The 21,571-nt window shown below is 38.2% G+C and overlaps 1 protein-coding gene across 4 annotated transcripts in view; it reads left to right on the top strand.

Moving 5' to 3' along the window:
* The first annotated feature begins 773 nt into the window (after positions 1-773).
* The window catches only part of SEC24B (SEC24 homolog B, COPII coat complex component), a 54,308-nt gene continuing 33,510 nt past the window's right edge, over positions 774-21,571 (top strand). For 3 of the 4 annotated variants that reach the window (XR_004407807.2, XM_032997646.2, XM_032997645.2), the window contains exons 1-4: positions 774-1,031; positions 6,785-7,489; positions 13,948-14,133; positions 19,449-19,553. Coding sequence is in view for 3 of the 4 variants with exons in the window: in XM_032997646.2 (XP_032853537.2) it covers positions 908-1,031; positions 6,785-7,489; positions 13,948-14,133; positions 19,449-19,553 (1,120 nt within the window). In the remaining variant the exon portion in view is untranslated. The remainder of the gene's footprint in view (positions 1,032-6,784; positions 7,490-13,947; positions 14,134-19,448; positions 19,554-21,571) is intronic. The other variant, XM_032997647.2, reaches the window with a different exon arrangement.

Below are 21,571 nucleotides of genomic sequence, written 5' to 3'. Positions count from 1 at the left end.
AGGTGCTAAATTGAATAGAGATTCTTTGCCAACAGTAGAGGCTCACCAACACTTTCCTTTCTGTTTAGATAATACATAGCACATATTCTGTAAAAAGACAAGAGCATTGCCTTCTCTCTCCTTGCTCTTGTCAAGGCCTTTCTGTCTATATAGGTAGTAGATACACGCTATAGAGAGGGAGAATACACAGTCTGCACTCCTAATACAGAAAGAAAAGCCATGCCTCAGCTCACTCTGCCTCACTGAAGCTTTTCTGTCTGTATATAGACTAATTACAGGGGGAAAGTTGTCACTTCACCTCACCTCACCTTGTGAGGCCTTTCCCCCCGACGCAGAGCACACACAAAGTGTTTCAGGGTACCTATATTCCTAAGATATAAACAGCATCTTTTATCTACACCGACTGAAACGACTCACCTAGGCAAAATGATGTCAGGTGTATATACTGTATACGCGCATGTTTGTGCTGTGAGGAAGGGACGGTGAAGCCTCAGCCCCCCCTCCCCGGGCCTGCCCGCCCGCACCCACAGCGTTACAGCCGGGACAAGCGGCCGCCACCCCCCGCAGGCTGAGCGGGCTGGGCCCCGCCGCGCCTCCCCGCCAGGCCGGGCGGGCGGCTCCCCGCAGGGCCCCGGCCGCCGCCCCGGCCCCGGCTCCGGCAGCCACCGCCCAGGCCCCGCGGGCCCAGCCGGGCCGCGGCGGCGGCGGCGCCGCCAGGGGGCGCTGTGGGCGACGGCGGGAGCGGCGCTCGGGCCCGCCTGCGCGCTCCCGCCCTCCCCGCTCCCCTGGGGCGGCCCGCGGCCTGCCGCCCGCTCGGCCCCGTCCGTTGGCGACTCTCGGCGCCCGAGGCCGGCGAAGGAGGAGGAAGAAGAGAGCGGGCCGGAGCGAGGAAGCGCTGGGAGAAGCCATGTCCGCGCCCGCCGGGCTGCCGCCGCGGCCTGCCGCTGCCGCCACCGCCGTTTACCCGGGCGGGCCCGGCGCCTCCCGGGAGGCCGCGGTCCCGCCGAGCGGCGCGCTGCGCTACCAGAACGGTGAGGGGCCGGCGGGCTGCGCGGGGCCTGGCGCTGGCGGCCGCGGCGGCGGGGAGAGGCCGCCCGCGGGGCCCCCGGGGCGAGCTGCGCCGCTCCGCTCCCTCGCTGCGGGCCCTGCCGGCGCTGCGGGCGGGGGGCGCCGGGGGGGCTGCCCGCTTCTCCCTCGTCCGCGGGCGGGGGGTCGCGGCGGAGCCGGCAGGTAGCGAAGCCGTTTCTCTGAGGCAGCGGGAGCCGCCGGGCAAGCACCGGCCCGGCCCGGGCCCCCGCCGCTGCGTGCCGAGTTAACTTTTCAGCGGGCGCGGGCTCTGCCCAGCCTCGGTGAAGGAACGGGGGGGGTGTGGGGAGAGGGGATCCCCCTCTTTCTCTGCCCGCCAGTTGGGCTGTGGCGCCGGTTTTGTGGCCTTTCGGGAATGCTGCGGAGGCCGAGACACCTCCAGGCCTCGGCCCTGGCAGTCGCGCGTGAGAGTAGGGGCAGAAACCCCCGGACTGTTGGTGGGAATGCTGACTTTAATAACTGCTTATGGACTTAAAAGTTGTAGGCGTTCACACGGCTGGATTTGGGGTTTGAGTTAAATCAACAGGATTGGACCAGCGGGAATGCGAGTCACTAAAAAATAAAATAGTTCGAAGTCATAAAATACTGACTTGCTTTTCAGATGGAGGGGTAGTGAGATGAACCATGCTATGAATTAAAATGATTACCCTGTGGTTGCTCATTTTTAAATTGCTGCACTATAAAATCAATTCTATATTGATACACCTCGTTAACTTTTCAGAATGCCTGTATGATCTTTGACACCACTTAATGATGATTTGGTGTCTAAATTGGGCCTCTTGCTTGCATAGAGTTTTAGCTCCTTTTATTTTGTAGTCAGGCATTTTTCCTGCACAAATCAGTATGCAGGGTAACGACCTACAGAATCTTTAATCATGAATATTTCTCATGTCCCAAGGGGTAGTTAGGCCATAAGCAGCATTTACATGCCTGTGAAGTAGGTTTTGAGTCAGTTTGCAGGTAATGCAAAAGCCACTGAAGGGAATGAAAAGGAAAGTAATTAAATGGTAGATTTAGGGGAGATACTAGTACCTCGTGTGCACAGACTTTAGTATTGTAATGCTGAGTTTTGTCAAAATTATTCTGAAAATGCCAACTTATATGGCTTTTAATAAAAATCCTGTCATTATCAGGACACAGGTGCAACAGGATCAATAATGTGGAGGTGTGTTTTGCAGAAACAAACAGAAACTAGTATCATACATTCTCCTTGTGTTTTAAACTGAACGAAACAATTTTAAAGAGCCATCATTTATTATTTTAATTAACTCTACCTTGCTGCTAATATTCTTAAAACCAGCTTGTTTAAAACCTTGTAGTAGACCACTTATTTTCTGTGAAACATTTTCTCTTTAATTCTGGTAAATGTATACAATGTTCAGTAATAGTCTTCAATTTTTATTGTGTAACTTGCTAACTACTCAACTTGAGTTTCTGTGTTCTTTAAGATAGCTTGCAGTGATGTGTATTTGATGATCTGTAGCCTGGAACTCTGAATTTGTCATTTTTAGCAATAGCATTCCAGAAATTTTAGGTTAGTGTATTTGTCTTCTTTTAGCACTGATCTTCTGAAGTTATAACATAGAATTTGAGGCTCTTTTTTTTTTTGTTTGTTTTTTTTTTGTTTTTTTTTTTTTTTGTTGTTTTTTTTTTTTTTTTTTGGTTTTTTTTTTTTGTTTTTTTGTTTTTTGTTTTTTTTGTTGTTGTTGTTTTGGGGGTTTTTTGTAAAATTGTAATAGGAAGAGGAGTAGAGGAGAGTAGTGGCAGGAAAAGACTATACTGGAAATTTCCATTCTGTCCAATAGAAACTAAATTTCACAAAGGAAATTGTCATTGCTTTTGAAATTTAATTTTATGTCAGTAGAATAGAGTATAAATATAAGATACTCAAGTGAATACAGCTTTTTCTATATTGTCTGAAAGAAAACACTAGTGTATCCTTTCAGGTGTTTAGAGTGCTCTGTGTTTTAAGTTCATAAAATGGATTTTTCAGGTAAACTTTGAAGTTACTGGGATCTGGTGAAAGAGGGGCTGTTTTTTACAGAAAGCAAGCAACCTGTTGAACATACAGTGGTATTAAAAAGGATGTTGAGGGTTTTTTTTAGCAACTTTTGTCTGGTCCAATGACCAAGTCCTATGAGACCCATGAAGACTTTAGTTACACTATAATTTAAGGGTTTTTTTAAAAAAAACAATCCAAAACCTTCTTGTTTGTGTGCTGTTTGGTTGTGCTTTTTTTTTTTTTTTTCCCTTCTCTTACAGTGCTTTCAGTTTGATCCTATACTGAAATTAAGTGTTTAAAAAACAAAACAAAAGAGCCCTTGTGTGGGGTGTTGTTCATAAGTCTGGGGCTTTAAAATGCACGACTTTATTTGAAAGAACTGTAAGTTTGAGAAGCTTTTATTGTAGTAGTCTTAGAGGTGGTTTTGTGTGTAAGTGGATCTGTTTCCTAATTTCAGTGTGATAAAATGCTGCTTGTTAAATCAGTACTAGAAGATGATGTATTTTTCCAGTAGCGGTGGAGGACTGTAGTGCTAACAATTTAATGTATTGAAATGTTATGTTGAGAGGATAATTGTATTGAATCCCTGTGGTTCTCCAGAAGATTTTTGTCTAGTTTTATCTACAGCTGGTTTGTAAGATTGCCATTGGTATCTCTACTAGCATTTTGGGACCTTAATTTTCATTATGATGTTATTTAGCCTTGTTTTCCATCCCTCCTCAGACTTCAAATCTTTTGGATAGTTTCATTAACCTTGATAAAGAGGATAAAGGTCTGAAAGATAAGAAATCCCTGAATATTTGTGAAAATGGGACGCTGGTTGAATGAAGGAGCTAGACATTAATTCCATGACTGAACTGTTGTGAGAGCTCAGCAGCAGCTTGATTTGTTGGCTGATTTGCAGGCAGTTCACAAGGTGCAGAATTGCTGCACCCATCCATCCCATAAGGGGTATGTAGTGGGTGAAGGGATGTTAAAAGTTACAGAAATCTAGCAGGTGTTCTTGGCTATAAAGGAAGTTGGTGTTGTAGGGTACATAGACTACATGTGGGAAGGGTAGGTAGCAGATGGGTAAATTGTTCAGGTGGGAGAATGCATGGACATAAAAGCCAAGCAAACATTTACTAATTCACATAGTGGTTATAGCCATAGCACTGTTGTTTTGGTTTTTAGGGCTTTGTTTGTGGTGGCTTTCCCCCCCTTTCAAAAGTGTTGTGGCTTTTGGGGTACACCTGTTAATGTCTGTGTAGTTATACTTTATAATGTTATAAAGTATATAATGTATATACTTCATATAAAGTATATGAAGTGTAATGTTATATTCGTCTGTAGGAGAGGTGCACTTTCTTTGTTATAGAGATGGTGTTTTAGCAGTACACATTCTGTGTGCAGCTAAGGTTTTCAACTCCTCTCTTGGAGTTTTTTGATAGATTTGTCAGGTGTTTTTGGAGGAAGGCAGAGTACTTGAGACATCAGGACAGATGCTGCAATTAACCAGATTTCAAAACGACATTGAACATGTACCCAGATTTCCAGTGTTGAAAACTGTCCAATTATCTAGTCATCATTAGTAGCTTCAGCTACTAATTGCAGCACAAAAATTAGTTTCTACTCACATTTTTTATAATCACACAGACAAAAAACTCACTTCAGATAGTGGGAATAATCTTTCATCTGTAATTGTATAACTTACTTTTAAAGGACCAGGAGTTTGAAATCAAAAATACAATTTTTCAAACGTCACGTTTGCCTGTCTTAGGTCTTCATGGGATTTATACTCTTGTGTGGTCATGTATAGTTTTAAACTTACAGGTGCTTCTACTTAAAAATGTGAATAAAGATGACTGAAATGTTCTGTAACATTGAGGCATTCTGATACCTTTTAATCTGTCTTTCTTTATGGTGTGTGTTTTTAAACCAGAGCTAGATCCTGCAAGACTTTGCAATAGATGATTTGATATGCAACCTTTTATTTAGAAGTCAGGTGCTCCTAAACCAGTTTCTAAATTATATCTGCTCACTTAGTTTAATCCACATATTTTAGTAGAGCAAATGCACAGACTCTTGAGAGAAAAAAATCTTTTCTTACCCTCTTAAGTGACATAATTGCTTAAAGCATTAAACTTGACAAACGTAAGTTACTGGTGTGTATTTGAGTTTGCTCTTTCAGTCTTTAAAAAAGCAGGTCAAAATTCTTCAAGAGTTCATGTAGCTGTTAATGACTTGTAATTCAAAATAATTTTTCTTTAAAGGAGAATAAGCTACAGAGCTCTATGAAGTAGCCCCCACTTTTTCAAGAAAATAGTGAATCTGAAGCACAGTTACATACTGTCCTCAAAACACGGGGTGTAATTTTTTTTTTCAAACTCCTTATACTTTCTCCCAAAGTGCCTTTCTGTCTTTTGACCCAGCAGCCCAAGTTACTTTTGTTCCTTTTTTAACTCCTTTCTCTTCTTCTCAACTTTCTGGCTTGTCAATTATGAAAAGGCGTTTTTGATTTTGTCAGAAAGAAATTTTGGACAGTATGTTTCTTACTTACAGGATGCTGTTAACAAATTTATTATTAAAATTACCTTGCACCTTAATCTTGGTGTTACATGGAGAACAGTCACGTTTCAGAATTTTGAGACAAGAGAAGCAATGCTTAAATTTTGTAATCATTGTAAATATAAGGGGGAGATCAGCAATTCGTTATCACAGCTACTCTTTAATTTGCAAGTGGCCCAGTGCTGTGCCTGGGAAATAACACCGTAGTCAGTGTGGCGTAAGCAGTAGGGTGTGGTAATTTTAAGAAAGGAAGTTATCCTGGGAAATGCATTTGTGGTTCCCTAGAAAATAAAAATACGGTTCAGGAAAAGAACTTGAGGAAGGACTTTCAGATTTACCATTGATCAGTTGGCATTGAAAAAAGCAACTTGGACATAGCTAACATTTGGTCTCTAGCAAACAAGTACTTGTTTGACCCTTGCTGGACCAGTATGTAATTAACTTCTAATGTTGCAGAGCCAGTTGCAGTGGCAGCAGAGGCCAATTTCTCTGATACCAACATCTCTTACACCTGATGTAAGTATCAGGCAGTAAACAGAAATTAAGTGTCTTGTCAGATAGTCGCTAGTTTCATAAAAACATTGGTTTTCATGAAAGCGTAATACAAAAGAATACAGAAGACAAAAATAACTGCCCTGCAGCACTTTATTTTGGTCACTGCATTGACAGTTTGTAAAGAAGAGTACCTACATTTTTATATGTTGACATATTGGTTTGGCTGCAGCTTTTCGTTTTTCATATTCAGTCATTTTCTTTAAGGCATGCTGTTGTATTCAGACACTTAAAAAAATCAGTGTGGTGCTTACTGTTTCTCACTATGTGTTTGAATATTAACTTCCTAACAATGCTTAAAAATAGTCAAAGTATAAATGTGAGGCATACAATCTTGGCATGGAAACCTCTTTCAATACTGGAAGCGATCCGTTTTTCATTTACTTTTGTGTGTGTTTGCAAATTACTTCAAATAGTGTATTTTGCATGCATTATATTATGTACTTGGTTTATTCTATTTCTGCTGATGGCAGTTGGCCTCAAGAATAGTGACAGAAAACGAGAAGAAACCAGTTGTTTGTTAGAGTAAGTACAGAGTCCATTGGCACTACTAGCAGATTCACTTTTAATACATGTGACATTTTCTCTTCGTTTCAGGTCCCGTGCAGAGTCGGATGCAGTTCCCCTCTGGCTATGGCTTGCACCCTCCAAACTATAGTGCACCCTCAGGACACTATTCCCAAGTGCCCAACAAAGCTGCTGCTTCACATGTGGATAATCAGTATAGAGCCGGTTACTACCCTACTTACTATTCAGCACCAGCACAAAATGTTATGACACCTTCTGTGGGTACCAACGTGTTGAATACACAGGAATCGCAGCAGCTCTACAACAAAACTCCTCCCCATTCAGTGGGGTCAGCTGAGGGACCTATTCAAGGAGCAATATCATCTGCATCCTACTTGCATACGAGTGTTCAGCAGTCATATTCAGCATTTGGTAATCACTACAGCACTTCTGTCAGCTCTTCAGTTGCATCTCAGGGATTTCCCCTTAATTCTGATCATTACACCATGCCTGTGGTTTCTAGTGCCATGTATCCTAATGTTCCCTATTCTGCGGCTGCTGGCAGTGTGTATGGGCAGGCATTTACCTCTCAGAGCCTACCTGCCGTTGGACAGTTCAAAGAGACAAATACGTTTTCTAGCCAGAATACATCAGTACCTCATTCACTTCAACAGCATGTTTCCGTGGGATATAATACAACAGTATCAACTGTTTCATCTGCTCAGTCTGTTCAAGACAACCTTTGCAGGAATCTCACTGGATCAGTTGCTAAAGTAAACAACCAAATACATACAGGTATGGTATTGTTCGAAGGATAGTGAACTTCCAGATGTGTCTGGGAAAGATCAGAAATCATGTGTTTTTGTTGGTTTGTGCTTGTTCATTATGTGAAGTTCTGTGTTGTAATTTTGAATTCTGTCCTTATTCATTCTTGAAGCTTTTCTTGTTTGGTTACCACAGTCCTCACAGTAGCAGCTAATCATATCACTGACATGTTTCTATAGAGAGATACAGAAAAAGACTCTTGTTTGGGATGGTTTTAGTTTACTGTTTTTTGGTTTGTATGTTTTTTTTTTTCCATGTGAGTGGCCTTAGAAGGGAATTTTTTCATGCAGTTTTGAAGGAATGCATGGTTTCCAAAATATGTCTATTAATCACAAAGATACTTTTTTCCTTTTCTGGCTAGAGATTTTTTTTCAGTCATGATCTAAGATGATTGTGTAAATTTTACATAAGTGAACACATATGTACTCTTCAGAAAGCTCAGAAAAAGTGGAAGCCTACATGGGTTTGGAGTCAGTTGGGGTTTTTTAATTAATATTTTCAATAGGCATTTAAATGAGTGCAATTACGGTGGTTTTTGCTGATTTCTGTAAGCAGCAACTTGATGTTTTTAGTATGGAGGTAGCTATAGAGAATGAAGTTGTGAAGGTGCCAGTTGAGGGCAAGTACACTCGGTCCTCGCTAGTAGCTGCAGCTTCTGCTTCATGGGAAAACTCAGTGCAAGTTTACAGGGTAGGCAGTACTTGGTAGGAAGAATGGAAGAGATAAGAGATGTGGGAGTGCCTCCACATTCTCCCTCTGAGAGCAGTAGCATGTGCAGGAAAATTCTGGTTTTCTTTCTATACTGGTAATTTTCTGACTTCCTGCAGTTTTGACTTGTAAGCTGTGCAAGACAAATGATTTTCTTTTTCTGCCAAGACAGATATTAGAAAACTGTAGAATGTTTCCTTTTTTAATGCCAGATATTTCAGATTATAGTTTAATATTGGAATTGTTTTACAAGTCCTTGTAACTGGGGTTTTTGAAGACCAAGGACTTAGGAAAGAACATGGTTTTGATGATGGTAAAGCTTTGCCTGGGAAAACCAGCTAAGCTTAAATCAAACTCATCCAATCCATACCAAGGTTGAATTTAGTTTCAATATTGTAATAATTTGAATTCTGTCTGTATGAGGTGCTCTGTGCAATTTTCTGTAACATTTCAAAAACATGAAACAAAATACAATTTAAAAAAAAATAGGGAGCTCCTCATAAAGCTTCTGAAGTTAATGGCATTTCACAGTTGAGCGTAAAAATGAATTCTTTCAAGGACTAAAAGCTTAAAACTCTGTCCAGAAAAACTGATTCTGTTGAGTGCAGAATCTACAGCTGGACTTGACAGAATACCGGTATCATTCCAGAACAGTAAGATTTGCAGTGGTTATATGAAAATGACATCTTGTTTGTTCAGACTGCTAGTATTTTATTTACAGCAGCTTTTAATTTAAATGCCTGTTAACTTTATTTCCCTTGGAGGTGTCTTGAAATCTATGATCATACAATATATTTTATAAGGAACAGCTGTTTTAAAGGTGAAACAGGGGAGCTGACCAGACCATGAAGGGCAATATGAGCAATGGATAGTCTTATTTCTGAACCATTCAGTGCTCTTAAGGGAGTGATTGAGTTAATACATGGCCTTGAGAAAAAGTAGTAATATTATGCTTAAATTTCAAAGAGATGATGATAGAACTGGCTGTGGTAGTGGTGTGTAATAGGTACACACTTTGCAGTTACCAAAATAAACACTGATCTACTGTTTCTGTTACACTTGAGTGATATTGCAGTACTTAGTTTGCTTGCTTGACTGTAGACATAATTACTTAAACCACATTTAAACTTTCTGAGCTTGTAAAGCTGCCGAGATAAGCATGCCATGTGCTTCGTTGCACAGTGGACTGGATTGTGGAACTGATTTATCTGGAGAATGACTTTTTTCTCTCCCCTTTGAATCCTGGTTCAACCTCAGCACACACATGATTCTGTATTTACTGACTGGGAAAGAAAAAATAAAGGTAATAACCAGTAGCTAGACTGAAGGAAGAGCTGGGCTGTTTTATTATTAAATTCTAAAGACTTAAACCATTTTTGAAATCTGGGGCTCAACAGATTGCCTCTGGTAATATCTGACTTTTTTTAGTCTAGAATTCAACATTTTTGGGTAAAATATATTAAAAATTCAATTGCTACAACACTTGGCTAATGAAAGATGGCAAGTAATTGTTTGGTCCTGGCATAATTGATTTACTTTTTGGGACACTGATATGGTTTCTGAATTCTCCAGTGCAGTCTTACTGTTCTCAGATGGAGTCATTCTATATATAGCACTATAATTGTTTGCAGCCTTTAAAAAAAAGGAGTTGGATTTTGAAAATTATATACCAGTTCTTGTATGTCCTTGGAAAATGTCTTGAGTGCAACACACAAGGAATTTAAGGAAATGATGAATGATTCATAAGAAGGATTTTTTCTGAATATTTCATCTTCCCTGCTCTTCTCCGGGAAGGAAATGATGATGGAAAACAGTTGCAGTCTGTTCTGTGCACAGTTTTTAGCAAAATCGATTGGAAAAAAAAAAAACAGATATACGGAAATTCATAAGTGTGCTTTCTGTGACTGCTCATGTAAGTTTGATACAGTAGCCTACTATTAGTTGGAGTGCCAGTAAGACAGTTTGCTGTCATTGCCGCTGCTGTGAAAAAAGACACCTTACAATCCTTATTTATAATTTAAGAAAATCTTAGGAAAATGGTCATTCAGGATACTACTGTCTTCATGTATTTTTCAGTAGCAGTTTTGAGCAATCAGTGAATACTGAAAGCTCTATGATGAAAACGAAACAATCTTTATATGGAGGAATGCCATGTTTTTGATAAAATCTGTGTGTTTAAGCAGGACTTACTCAGGGAACTTAGGCTGGCATGAGCTTTTCAGAAGTTTGGTGATTTCTGAATTGTTTTCTACTTGAATCAGAGAAGTTTTAAGTGTTGGACTTACAATTGAATTTTTAAAGAAACCAATTCCTGTAGGGCCTTGGAAAGCCCCCCAAATGGTAAATCTATTAAGATCAAACCCCTGAGCTGCTGTATGTTACATACTAAGGACACAGAACTGCAACAAAATATTTTTCTAAAACTTTGGTAGGCACTGTCTGAAATCACTGAAGTATTTTCAGTGGATCTTGGTGAGATTTCACTAGAAGAAAATAAATTTATTTTAAGAGGAATCTGTTGCTGGAAGTTGACTTATTCTGATGAGTAGCAGCCAGTGAGAATAGTTTTATTTGCTTTAGGAATTATCAGTAAAGTAGAATAGAAATATTTAATTGGAGATTTTTCTGCTTTCTGGTTTTAAACTGGTTTCATCTAGGAAGAACACCCTCTTCTAGTTCTAAAATCTGTACTTCTTCGGATCAGTGTTGGTATAAAGCTGTCCAGAAACAGTGTTACGCTATGTAAATAACACACTTTGTATATTATTTAGGCTTTTTCACTTTCTAGGACAGTAGCTTTTCATAATGTTTTTCCAGCTTATTTCAGCTGAAATCAGTGCACTCTGAGTTTTCTTGGTGCTTTCCAATCAGTGTGGATGTCAACCAGGATGCTCAAATTTTTCTGGACTTCTCTCTGTCTCCCTGAGGAGAGAGAAATAGAGAGCTTCTTCAGTGTGTATATGGTATGGGTTTCTTTGCCTCACGAATCTTGTCTGTTGTCCTGTAATAGTGGGCAGTGTGCTTGAGCTGGAGATGCTTTAATTTCTTTCTCTCATGCACATACTTCCCCTTATGTCAGATCATGATCTAAAGTCCTTGCTGCCCCAGTTCCATAGGAATGTAGGCTATAATCCTGTAAATCTGCTAATATAGGTATGGTTGGAAAAAGGGGAAGGACTGCAGCTGCGATAGGATGCTGTTGAAAACCAAACTGCAGGGAGGTGGTAAATGGCTCAGTTGAAACTGCATGTTGAGGGGGAGCAGGGAATCAAGATCACAGCTGTAGCAACTCAGAAGGCCTGGTTCTTGCATCTTGTTTGAAAAACTTGAGAAGATACTGTGGTGGTGCACTTTCCAACTACTAGCCGTAGGTCTCCCATTGGAAATGCAATAAAAACTTTAAGTGATAGTGTATAGGAAAAATGATGAATTACACTACTAATTTGCACAGCTCAGCATAATCTTTCTGTAAAACATACCTTTCAGCTCTAGACCTTTATTGGTATATGGCTTTTGTAACCAAGTGGCATAGTTGGTCATTTTTAGTGAAAGAGATGTTCATGGTTGAAAGGCACACACAGTGCACATTAAAAGTGAGAGGAGATAAAAAACAAAAAATACTATGTCACTGAGATTACTTTTTATACTTATTGCTGTGTGGCCAGGCTCTTGGCTTCTCGTGACATCAGTTAGTGGGAATGTTGTATGGCTTCATCAGGCTTGTCCTGGATAAACTGATGTGAAACTTCTACTCTGAACTGGTGTTCAGTCCAGCTTTGTCTTGAACTAAAATACACTATCCTAAGTTGATCAGTACTTATATAACAGGTTGAAAATTCTTACTGGCCAGAAGAAAAAAAAATTGATAGCATAATTACCATAACTGTAGATTGTCTCATATGATGATAGTTGCTGGTGATATATTTTTAAAGGTTAACTTTGTCCAAGTGTTTCCTTTGGTCTTGCTTACTTACAGCTTTCAAAAAATTTCCAGAGTCACCAAATAAAGTTGAACATGTAATTTTGCAGGTTGGATTTTTATACAAAGAAAAAATGACGTGTTTTTTTTTTGCTCTGAGTTTAAAAATGTTTCCTTACAGTACATGTAAAGGATCCATGTAATTTTGAAGGATATTTTGGATAACTTTTGTTTGAGAATAGATATTAGTACTTAGCAGGAAGGTATTACATTTTCAGGTAATCTAGATGTAAATTGGTTTTGGCTTTGAACGTATGACACTGATATTATAGCATTTAGCATGCTGTACAGCAGTCCTTGATGCTGCAAGCATTGCTGTATTGACTTGAAGTGTGGAAAATACCATAACCCCATAAACAACTCTGCTACAAAACCTGGATAAACATAGTAATGTTGCAAAGACCTTCTCATGTTGTCTTGCGTATCTTGCTTGAGGAAGCTGTGTAGCTAACCTAACAGGAACATTTCTGCTGAGAGATGCTGATGTTTCCATGGGGAGTCTACAAGACATAATGTGTAGAAGCAGAGGTTATAGCAAGTACATTTCAATAGAAAGTGCTGCGTGTGTGTACTTTGGAGAAAAACATAGTTCAATTTTGATACCACTTGTGAAAAAAAGCTAATATGTATGCTTAACATTATATATGAAAACTGCATAATAAATAAAAGTTCCATTAAGGTGGTGAAAATGTATGCTGTTAATTTTGACAGTAAATTAGAAAAGCAGAAGGATCAGTTTAAGCCACTTCTTATTTTCCCCCCTCTAAAAGAAGCCTCAAGTTCCCCATAAAGTCCTTTCAGATATCAACTCCATTATTTAAGGAAAACTGAAGGACTACATGAACTACACTGCTATATGTGCAGAGGAAGCAAAGTTAATATTACATGTGCATCCTCTAGTAAATTCTGTACCTTAAATAAGTACTCTACAAATACAGTGAATTTTGTTCTTCCTTAATTTCTGTGTTCGTTTACTGAGTAGTATTGGTCACACCAATTCTTTTCTATTCTTAATTTTAACAGCTTGACCTGTCTGGTTTTTTTAGAAAGAATCATAATATGATGATTTTTTTCAATTTTGAAACAAAGAGCAACCCTCTTAAATGCTAACTTAATTGAAGTTATATTGTCCTTATCTGATAGGAATTTCAACTGGACTGTGTTAAATCTCTCCAAGCACTAATCTGACTTTTTAAAGAAGATTATATCTAGTCCAGATGTTTAAAACATCAGAGGTTCTGTGGAATACTCAGGGTTGATTGAAACAGATTGCTTGGAATATGGGTCTCATAATTGAGTATCAAAATTGCAAAGTGCCAGCCCTGTGAGTGAGGCAGAATACTGGTCTACACAGCTGACTTTCAGGGCTCCTGCCTGTGGAAGGAATGTTGTGAGGGAGCTATCCCACTTATCTGGGAAGAGGAACTTTTGAAAGCATGAAGTTGTGGGGATGGATCAAAAAGGGATCAATTTAGCGTCTGGTTAATCTTGATCTTACTACATTGTGCTTTCCTTTTTGCTGTTAGTTGTCAGAGCAATTTGTTCATTTTAGTGGAGTTTTAACATTATAGGTATTTAATTTAAAAACTAACGTTTCTGTATATACTTGTTTGAAGGCATCTCTTTTTGAAGTACTGTATTGTTTTTGTAGTTATTATGAAATCAAATGTGATTGCTTGCATTGCCTAATTGTCTGTGCAAATACAACCAAAGCATTCCTGCCTTCTGCTGTTGTTTCCAGGTGGCATTGATTCTTCACAGCCCGTGCACCCTGTGAACCAGAGCGTTCTGTTTACCAAGCCAGGGGCTGCAACATCTGCTTCCTCAGCTGTGATCTCCTCAGTAAGGACACCTGCTCCAAGCCTTTCTTCACAGCCACGGTCTTCGCCCTCTGATACACAGTCACCAGAGTTGGCCCATCAGGAAGGTACTAAAAGGGAATGGGGAGTTACAGTACAGACTTCTGCCCTGTTCCACATGCGCACGTGATTGCTGGAAGATTTATTGCAGCTCTTCTCCATTTTTCTGACTGGAGTACATATCTTGTATCTCATCAGGCTCCCTTAGTGTTCTTGTTTTATACCACCTTGATTCTAGCTTCTCTTAGCTCTTCTGTGTGATTTGCTTTGGCCATATGTCATCTTTGGCTTGTTTGTCTTGTTGGCAGTCTTACAGGTCTCTTTCTCAAAAAGCCCTTCTTTTAGTTCCCTTATTCTTCTGAGAAGCTGTTCCCTATTTTAACTTAATGGAAGAAGGTCTTAAAATTAGCTTTTGTAATCAGTCTGTATTGAAAATCAGGTGAAAATTAGCAATTTGCACTGGGAAACAGAGTTTGACTATTAATCAAGCCAATAGAATTGTCCTTTTCCCTAGCTGTAAGCTCCCATGGAAAGCCACTGCAAGTGTTCTTGTGGGAGAACAGAGGAGTTCTTGCATAAGCTTCTTCCTATTCTGATGTTGTTAGCCTCTTCACAAAGAACCAGTTGGGTTTTGAGCCATCTTCAGCCATGCAAATTCTGCCCTGATGTATTGACTTGCCTCTTGACTGTTACATGTTTCTGTATCTAGTATTTCAAATCTAATTTACTGTGATTTTTTTTTTTTTTTGGCCATGCTTTCTCTTGATAATTTCAGAATTTTACATTCTTATGGAAAAAGAGCTCAGTGTGAAAGGTAGAAGTAGGCACTGATTTTGTCCAGAAAAACATGATATGTCTAGTGTTCAAAATAATTCCCAAAAGCATGGTGTGTGACTGTCACAGCATGTTTTTTAATCTTACATTTCAAAATCCTCTGACAGTAATGTCAAAATTTCCCCTTTTCCTCCATTTCTTCCTTTTTCTGGTGGAGTGGAGAATGTAAAGAAATAACTTGTCTGTGAATCGGCTGTGTATGTTTTACAGGCAAAAAGATAATATGTCGTTGCTGTAAAGTCCTATGTGCAGTATACCTTTTTGAGGAAAATAATAAATCAGTTTTTGAAACTGTGCTTGGTTCTTGCGCAGTTTTATAGTTGATTTTGGTACTGTGTAGAATCTGTACTGTAGATGTGCTTGCTAGACAAAACTGTTGCTTCATCTTCCACAGAAATAGCATAATCGTGTTTCTAATGAGGAAAAGGATTTTAGCTGTTTAACTGTGCTTGCCTTGATGTGTAATATACCTGTTCTTGCAGTGATTCCTGTATAGTCTGTGAACACTTGGTACATTAAATACAAATCACTGCAGTCGCTGCTGAACTCTTCACTGAATTCGAATACTTCCATATAAGTGAAGGTTAATGCAGTATGTAGCTGTGTGAACACACTTTAAAACCAACTATATGCCTATGTCAGAAATATAAAGATAAGTCACCAGGAATTTGCATTGACCTAGCTGTATTTACATTAATATAATCAATAATAAATCCATGTACATGTTATTACACACATATGTTTCTATGTTTAGATGATACTTTTATGAGCATTAGAAGTCTTCAAACTCTTTGCATTTAGTTTCATTTGAGGAGTCTCAAATACATCATGTACTCTTGTAATACATTTTTATCAACAGTTAAATGTGATAACTTTATTTGTAGAAATTGACCTACTGAAAAAATAGAACACATTACCTGAATGTTTGTCTGGCTCGTTAGAATTCCAAGTGTGTTTCTCATACAGAGATAAAACGGACTGATTTTTTTCTTATTACAGAGTAGCATTGTCTACATGAAAGCATTCTGGAAAACCTGTTTGAATTAATTTTTAAGGTGGATTTCATTGCTTTAAGCTCCTGTGTGAGCATTCCTATACAGAATTAAAATATTCTGTTTGCTTGGGTAAGTTGTAACAGGACAAAAAAACTTAAAATGTGTTAAAATCTATTTAATCTTACATAAATATTCATACAAATTTAATTGAGATAAACTAATTTACTTGAAAACGACATTCTAGAGATGAACTCCAAGAGTGTCTTTTCTCTCTGGATGTTATTTGTAGACTTCATTAGGTTTTGTGTTGATGAGAAGAGCTGATGAGTAAATGAAAATAATTTAAAGCAAAGAATTTAAGAATGGAGAAGAGGCGAGTTTGTTTTGTAAGAACTGCTATTTGTAAGATTAAAATCCTAATGCTGTAGTAAATTTGTTGAAAATAAGAGGTAGAAAGCCAATTAACATCTATTTTTGCATGTGGTTATTTCCCTTTCATTTTTGGTGGCACATCCATTAAGAAACTTAAGCTACATAAAATATATGCTTTATGTTTTAAAGTCTTTCATGGTATGCGTGATTGTACTTAAAATACCTAAATAGTTGGTTTATTTCCTAGGCAAATGAGTTCTTATCCCAGAGTTTCCTTTGTGTCCTCCCACCTACATTTCTAGGTGTATATAAAATACAATGGCATAAAGCCTTAGAGTGCAACATTACTGTATTACAGGTACACTGGTAACAGGGTTTTGAAATTTCCAGTCCAAGCAATCTGTGATGTTTCAAGTTATGTGGTTGCATTTTAAGACGGAGCTATGAAGTAATATCACTCAAAATAAATAATGACTTCCAAATAAGCTTTTGCAGTTATAAGTGTGGGAGATCTTGACGTTATTAGCAACTCTGTAAAAGATACTAAGCAGAACTGAGTTGTCACAACAGACAGAAATGATTAGGCACATGGTGGCACTTGGAACTGCTGTCTTCAGCCGCCCACTTCTGCCCCTCAGTTGCTTTCTCCCCCGTGCTGGCCTACTGGTGGCATTTCTGGGCAGTGAACCAGAATTGGAGGCTTTTCTACCTGAGAATGACTTTTAAAACTAAGTTATTTTTCAGCCATAGCAGTTCTCAGATGGTTTTTGTGGCTACACAGTTGTGCTAGCACAACACAGGAGTAGCTTAAAGGCAGAAATTTGTAGTACTGCTGGCAATGAAAATAAAAAATTACTCAAACTCAGAAGGCCAGTAAGAGTCAAACCAGCCCTGACTCCAGGGGATTCATGGTGACATAGTTCATGATTCCTAAACTTCTGTGTCACTAGCATATTTTTTTAATCTCTTTTTCTGTATTCTTTCTGAACACGTGCATCCTTGATGTATGTGACCAGTGGCTGGAAAAGGGGGAAGTTTAAGAGTAGAAGTTTGTTTGTTTTTCAGAAAACATTCCAAAGTAGTATTAGTAGAATGACTAATTCAGTCTTCTCTTGTCTGCCCATGCTTGGAATTTTTGCATTGGCATGCCCTTTAACTATCTGTGCACATCTGTGCTATTTGTTAGAGGTCAGTCTTTGCACTCGCACTGTGCTCACCTTCTTTTCCTTTGGCTCTCCATGTTACAGTCTCTCTTCTTGTCATCCTGACTATTTTTCCCTTTTACTTGCATGTTAATTATTTTAGTTTTTTTTTTTTTCTCTTTCGCAACAGTGCACTTGTTCTGTCTTATTCCCCAGTAGCTCTCCCAGGCCTGAGGAAAGAGTCGTCTTGGCTGTAATCTGGTTTTGTGCAGAGAATAGTTTTCTTGTATCCTCCTTATCAAGTACCTCCAGTAGCCTTCATAAAAGATGAAACTATGAATCACTCAAGTTAGTCCTGTGTTTTAGCAGCATAGGGAAACTGAAGCATTGTACCTCCTTGGTTGCGCTTGATTTGATTTTTGCCTTCATCATTGTGACTACTTGTATTGTGGAGAAACTGGATTGGAACTGTAGGAATATTAATGCACTAGATCAAGTGAAATAATGTCAGTCTCTTTTTTGCATTAACCTCTGTATGAAAGTTCAGCTGCTCAGGAATCTTGTGATATGTTTTTCCTGGTTTCATTTTACTTCCACTGTTTGAATAGATACTCTTTACCTTGATTCTGTTGGTTTTTCTTACGTGAAATTGAAGTGGTCCTCTTGGATTCATTTTCTAACCCTTTTGAAAAAAGCCATGAAACTAGCATCACTTTTAGCCCATAGTTAAAATAAAATAAAGGTTGATATAGTTGATTTAAATTGTAGGTGGAGGGGTTATTAATCACCATGATGGTTTCATATTATGCATAACATACAATGCTTCTGTAGTGCTTTATGGTGTTAAAATAAAAAACACTACTCTAATGGTGCCACAGTGCTTTTACAGGAAAAAAAAAAAATAATCCCAAATTCTCAAGTCTGAAAAATTCTGAAGAGTTTAGAAGAATTAGGATATTTTCTTGCTATAGCAATCCATTGGACTGCTAACAGAAACAGTGGTCAGTTGCATTTATTTAGGGTGTCTTTGCCTGACTGCAAGCATCAAATCCTTGCTAACCCTGCCCCGTAACAAGAAAAACTTAAGATTTCTTGGGGGAACTAAAATTGCATCAGTAACAAGCGATGTAGGAATTAATGATAAGCCATTGCTGCATGCTTTACTCTGTTTTAAAATGTTATATGTATGTGTTGCTTTTGTGTATTGTTCACATCTGTTTAGAGTAGAAATTGTAACAAATAAAAAACATCAAATAAACCCTACCAAAAAACACACTACCAACAAACTTTATAGATTATGATTTGGAGGTGATGGTGGTAACAGTTGTTCCATTGTCATCAGATCTTAAAAGTTGGTAGTGTATTTAGGTCCTTAAATATGGGTCTATGAGCCTGAATTTAAGCACTAATTTAAAAGTAAGACTAACCAAGATTTTGGGTTTACCTAGCTTAAATTTCACTGACTGTGTTGCTGAGGTATATGTTTGTACTCTCATGTGTTGCAGCAGCAGTATATTTCATTAATTTCTGACAGTGTTCACAATTCCAACGTGCATTATTCCTATCTTAAAAGGGGCAGGTGTGCCAAGCAAAAATTTAATATTAATGTTTTCATAACGTAATTTGAATTTATCTAGTAAGGAACTAATTTATTTCTATATATTAATTTTGAAAGTATTCCAGCAGACAAACTGATAGTAAATACATATATAGAAAAGCTCTCTGTGTGTGTTATATTCCTGATATACATGTGTGTACACATGTGCGCACACATATATATATATATAAAAAATTGCCTAACTTCCATATGCTACTAATACTTTGCTAAACTAATCCACTAAAACCTGCTTCTGCTGTACTGCTCATATAGTTCATATGAGCTATAGTTCTGTAGTCTAGGGTTGTAGATTTAACTTTTTGCATGTTGGGATTTTCTCTACAATGGCTAATTTCTCTCACTTTTAATGCAATGATTTGTGACTTTTGTTTCTCATCTTTCCTGTCTGTCTGACTCTTATGTTTGTGCTTTCCACTTCACAGGCATGCAGTATGGTGGATATGTTAATAATCAAGCTAGCTCTGCACCAGCTCCCTTGTCATCAAGTTCAGATGATGAGGAAGAGGATGAGGAGGATGAGGAAGCAGGTTGGCTTTAGCTTTACACCAGTATCATCTTCTCTTCCTACTCAAGTTTTGTTCCATATTTCCATCCCTTGAAACTCTTTCCTTTAAGACAAAATGTCGCTCTGACTCATCATGTATCAAGTTAACTAGAAATTTCCCAGCTGTTATTAGTATAGTAAACAAAAAGCAGTTTAGTAGTGGTCAGCAAACAGTCTTTTTTTGTCATGTTAGTATCAGATGGTTTATGTATCTAACAAAGTAATATTCACAGCTTGCACGACTCCCATTTTTTAATATTTTGATTTGCAGTAGGTTTTAAACTCTTAACTGAAGATAACTAGCTCTAGAACTTAGACTGATAATTGTTTATATTAAGTAACAAGATGCAATTTGTATCATTACATTAAACAGTGTTTACTTTGTTTCTCATTTTATGTATAGGAAACTCTTACAATTAAGGTAGTAAAGTAAATAATAAAAGGTACTGAGTATGCTTTTTAAGACAGTAAATTAATCTGTGCTGCTTTTTTTTTTTTTCTAATGTATGCGTGTCTGGTCAGGCACATAGGTTCAGCTTTAACCTTCTTGCTTTGTAGAGAACTTAAAAAGTTTGTTTACTTTTTAAGCAGCAGTTTGTCCTGATTGGTTAAAATGTTACGTTCTTGGTTGTAAGGATTCTGCCTGTATTTTGTCAGAATGGCCTGGTTTTTTGTGAGGTTGTTTTTCACTGCCTTAGTTTCTTGGATGGGAACTTTTTTTCTCCTAACTTAAAGAAAAGTCTTTACAATCTATATATGAGTGGTAACAGTGTAAAAAGCATTTTGAGATTAAACATTAGGCTTCTACCCTTGCTCATAGATGGAAGGAATAGCACATACCTTGTGCTGGTGTACTACTCCCATTTGTGTGTGCTAGCTTTGAGTATTAATTTGGGATAGCAAACTCTTAAAACATTACCTTTAAGACTATAATTCATATTGTAACTAGGCAGAAAAAAATCAATGCCATATAATTCTGAATTTTATTCAAATAATTAAATCATAAAACTAGAGTACTGTGAAAGTAGCTTAGTGCACTTTTAATGATATCATGAAGACTGGAGCAAAACAGTAACATCCAAGTTGTAATTAAGAACAGTGTGATGGATTCATGTTATCAATTTAAATAATATTGATTTAACTCTTATGTTGAATTATTGGTAGATCATGAGAAGAAAAATAGTTGCTGCTGCTCTTTTTCCAGGAAGGTATTTTCAGCCAAAGACACTTGTGATTGTTCCAGCCAGAGAAGGACAATTGGTGCAACAGTACAAGTGATATGATTACCCCCCCACCCTTAGCAGAACACAAGTATTAGGATACTTTGAGTATCCTGTATAATTCTTAATATTTCCGATTATTGATTCAGTTTCTTTACTTTCTTACCCTTTGTGTGATAACACATTCAATCTTTAAACACTTGAGTATTAGTATTAAATTATGTACAGTAACTCTTGAATAACTCATATTTTTTAAATCTAAGGATACTTCCTAATTTTCAGTGCTTTTTTGTTCTCATAGTATGAGCCTAATTAGACTGTAGCATCTAGAAAACAATTCCACTTTGGGATATGAAGTTTCCTTTGGCTGTTGTGATGCAACTGCTTTTTGAACTCTGCTTTCTAAAGAGGAGGCTAAAAGAGCCAGGAGAGCATTTTGAGGTTTTTTTTTGATTGCAGGGCTACCTACTGATTTTCTGCAGATAATTATCTTTGCCTAATCCCATGCCAAGGTTTCTAATCCCATGCCAAGGCTTCTGTCAAAGGATATGTCAGACTTTTTTTTTTATCAATCACAACCTTTGTCTCCTTACTTTGCTCCTTAAACCTACCAGAGGCAAAGTTTTCATACTCTCTACCAACTTTCTTTCTCAATTTCCATACTCCACTAAAGACTGTAGTCTTTGAGCTATCATTGTATTTCAGTTTATTTTATGCAAAAGAGTGAAAGGGCACCCAGGTTCAATATGTAGGCTACCTGATTAATAAGCATCCTGGTTTA

Source organism: Tyto alba, unplaced genomic scaffold (genome assembly GCF_018691265.1).
Source record: "Tyto alba isolate M040663 unplaced genomic scaffold, T.alba_DEE_v4.0 Super-Scaffold_23, whole genome shotgun sequence".
NCBI classification, from domain to species: Eukaryota; Metazoa; Chordata; class Aves; order Strigiformes; family Tytonidae; genus Tyto; species Tyto alba.
Note: the sequence above shows the minus strand (reverse complement) of the source record. Positions and strands in the feature narration are given on the sequence as shown.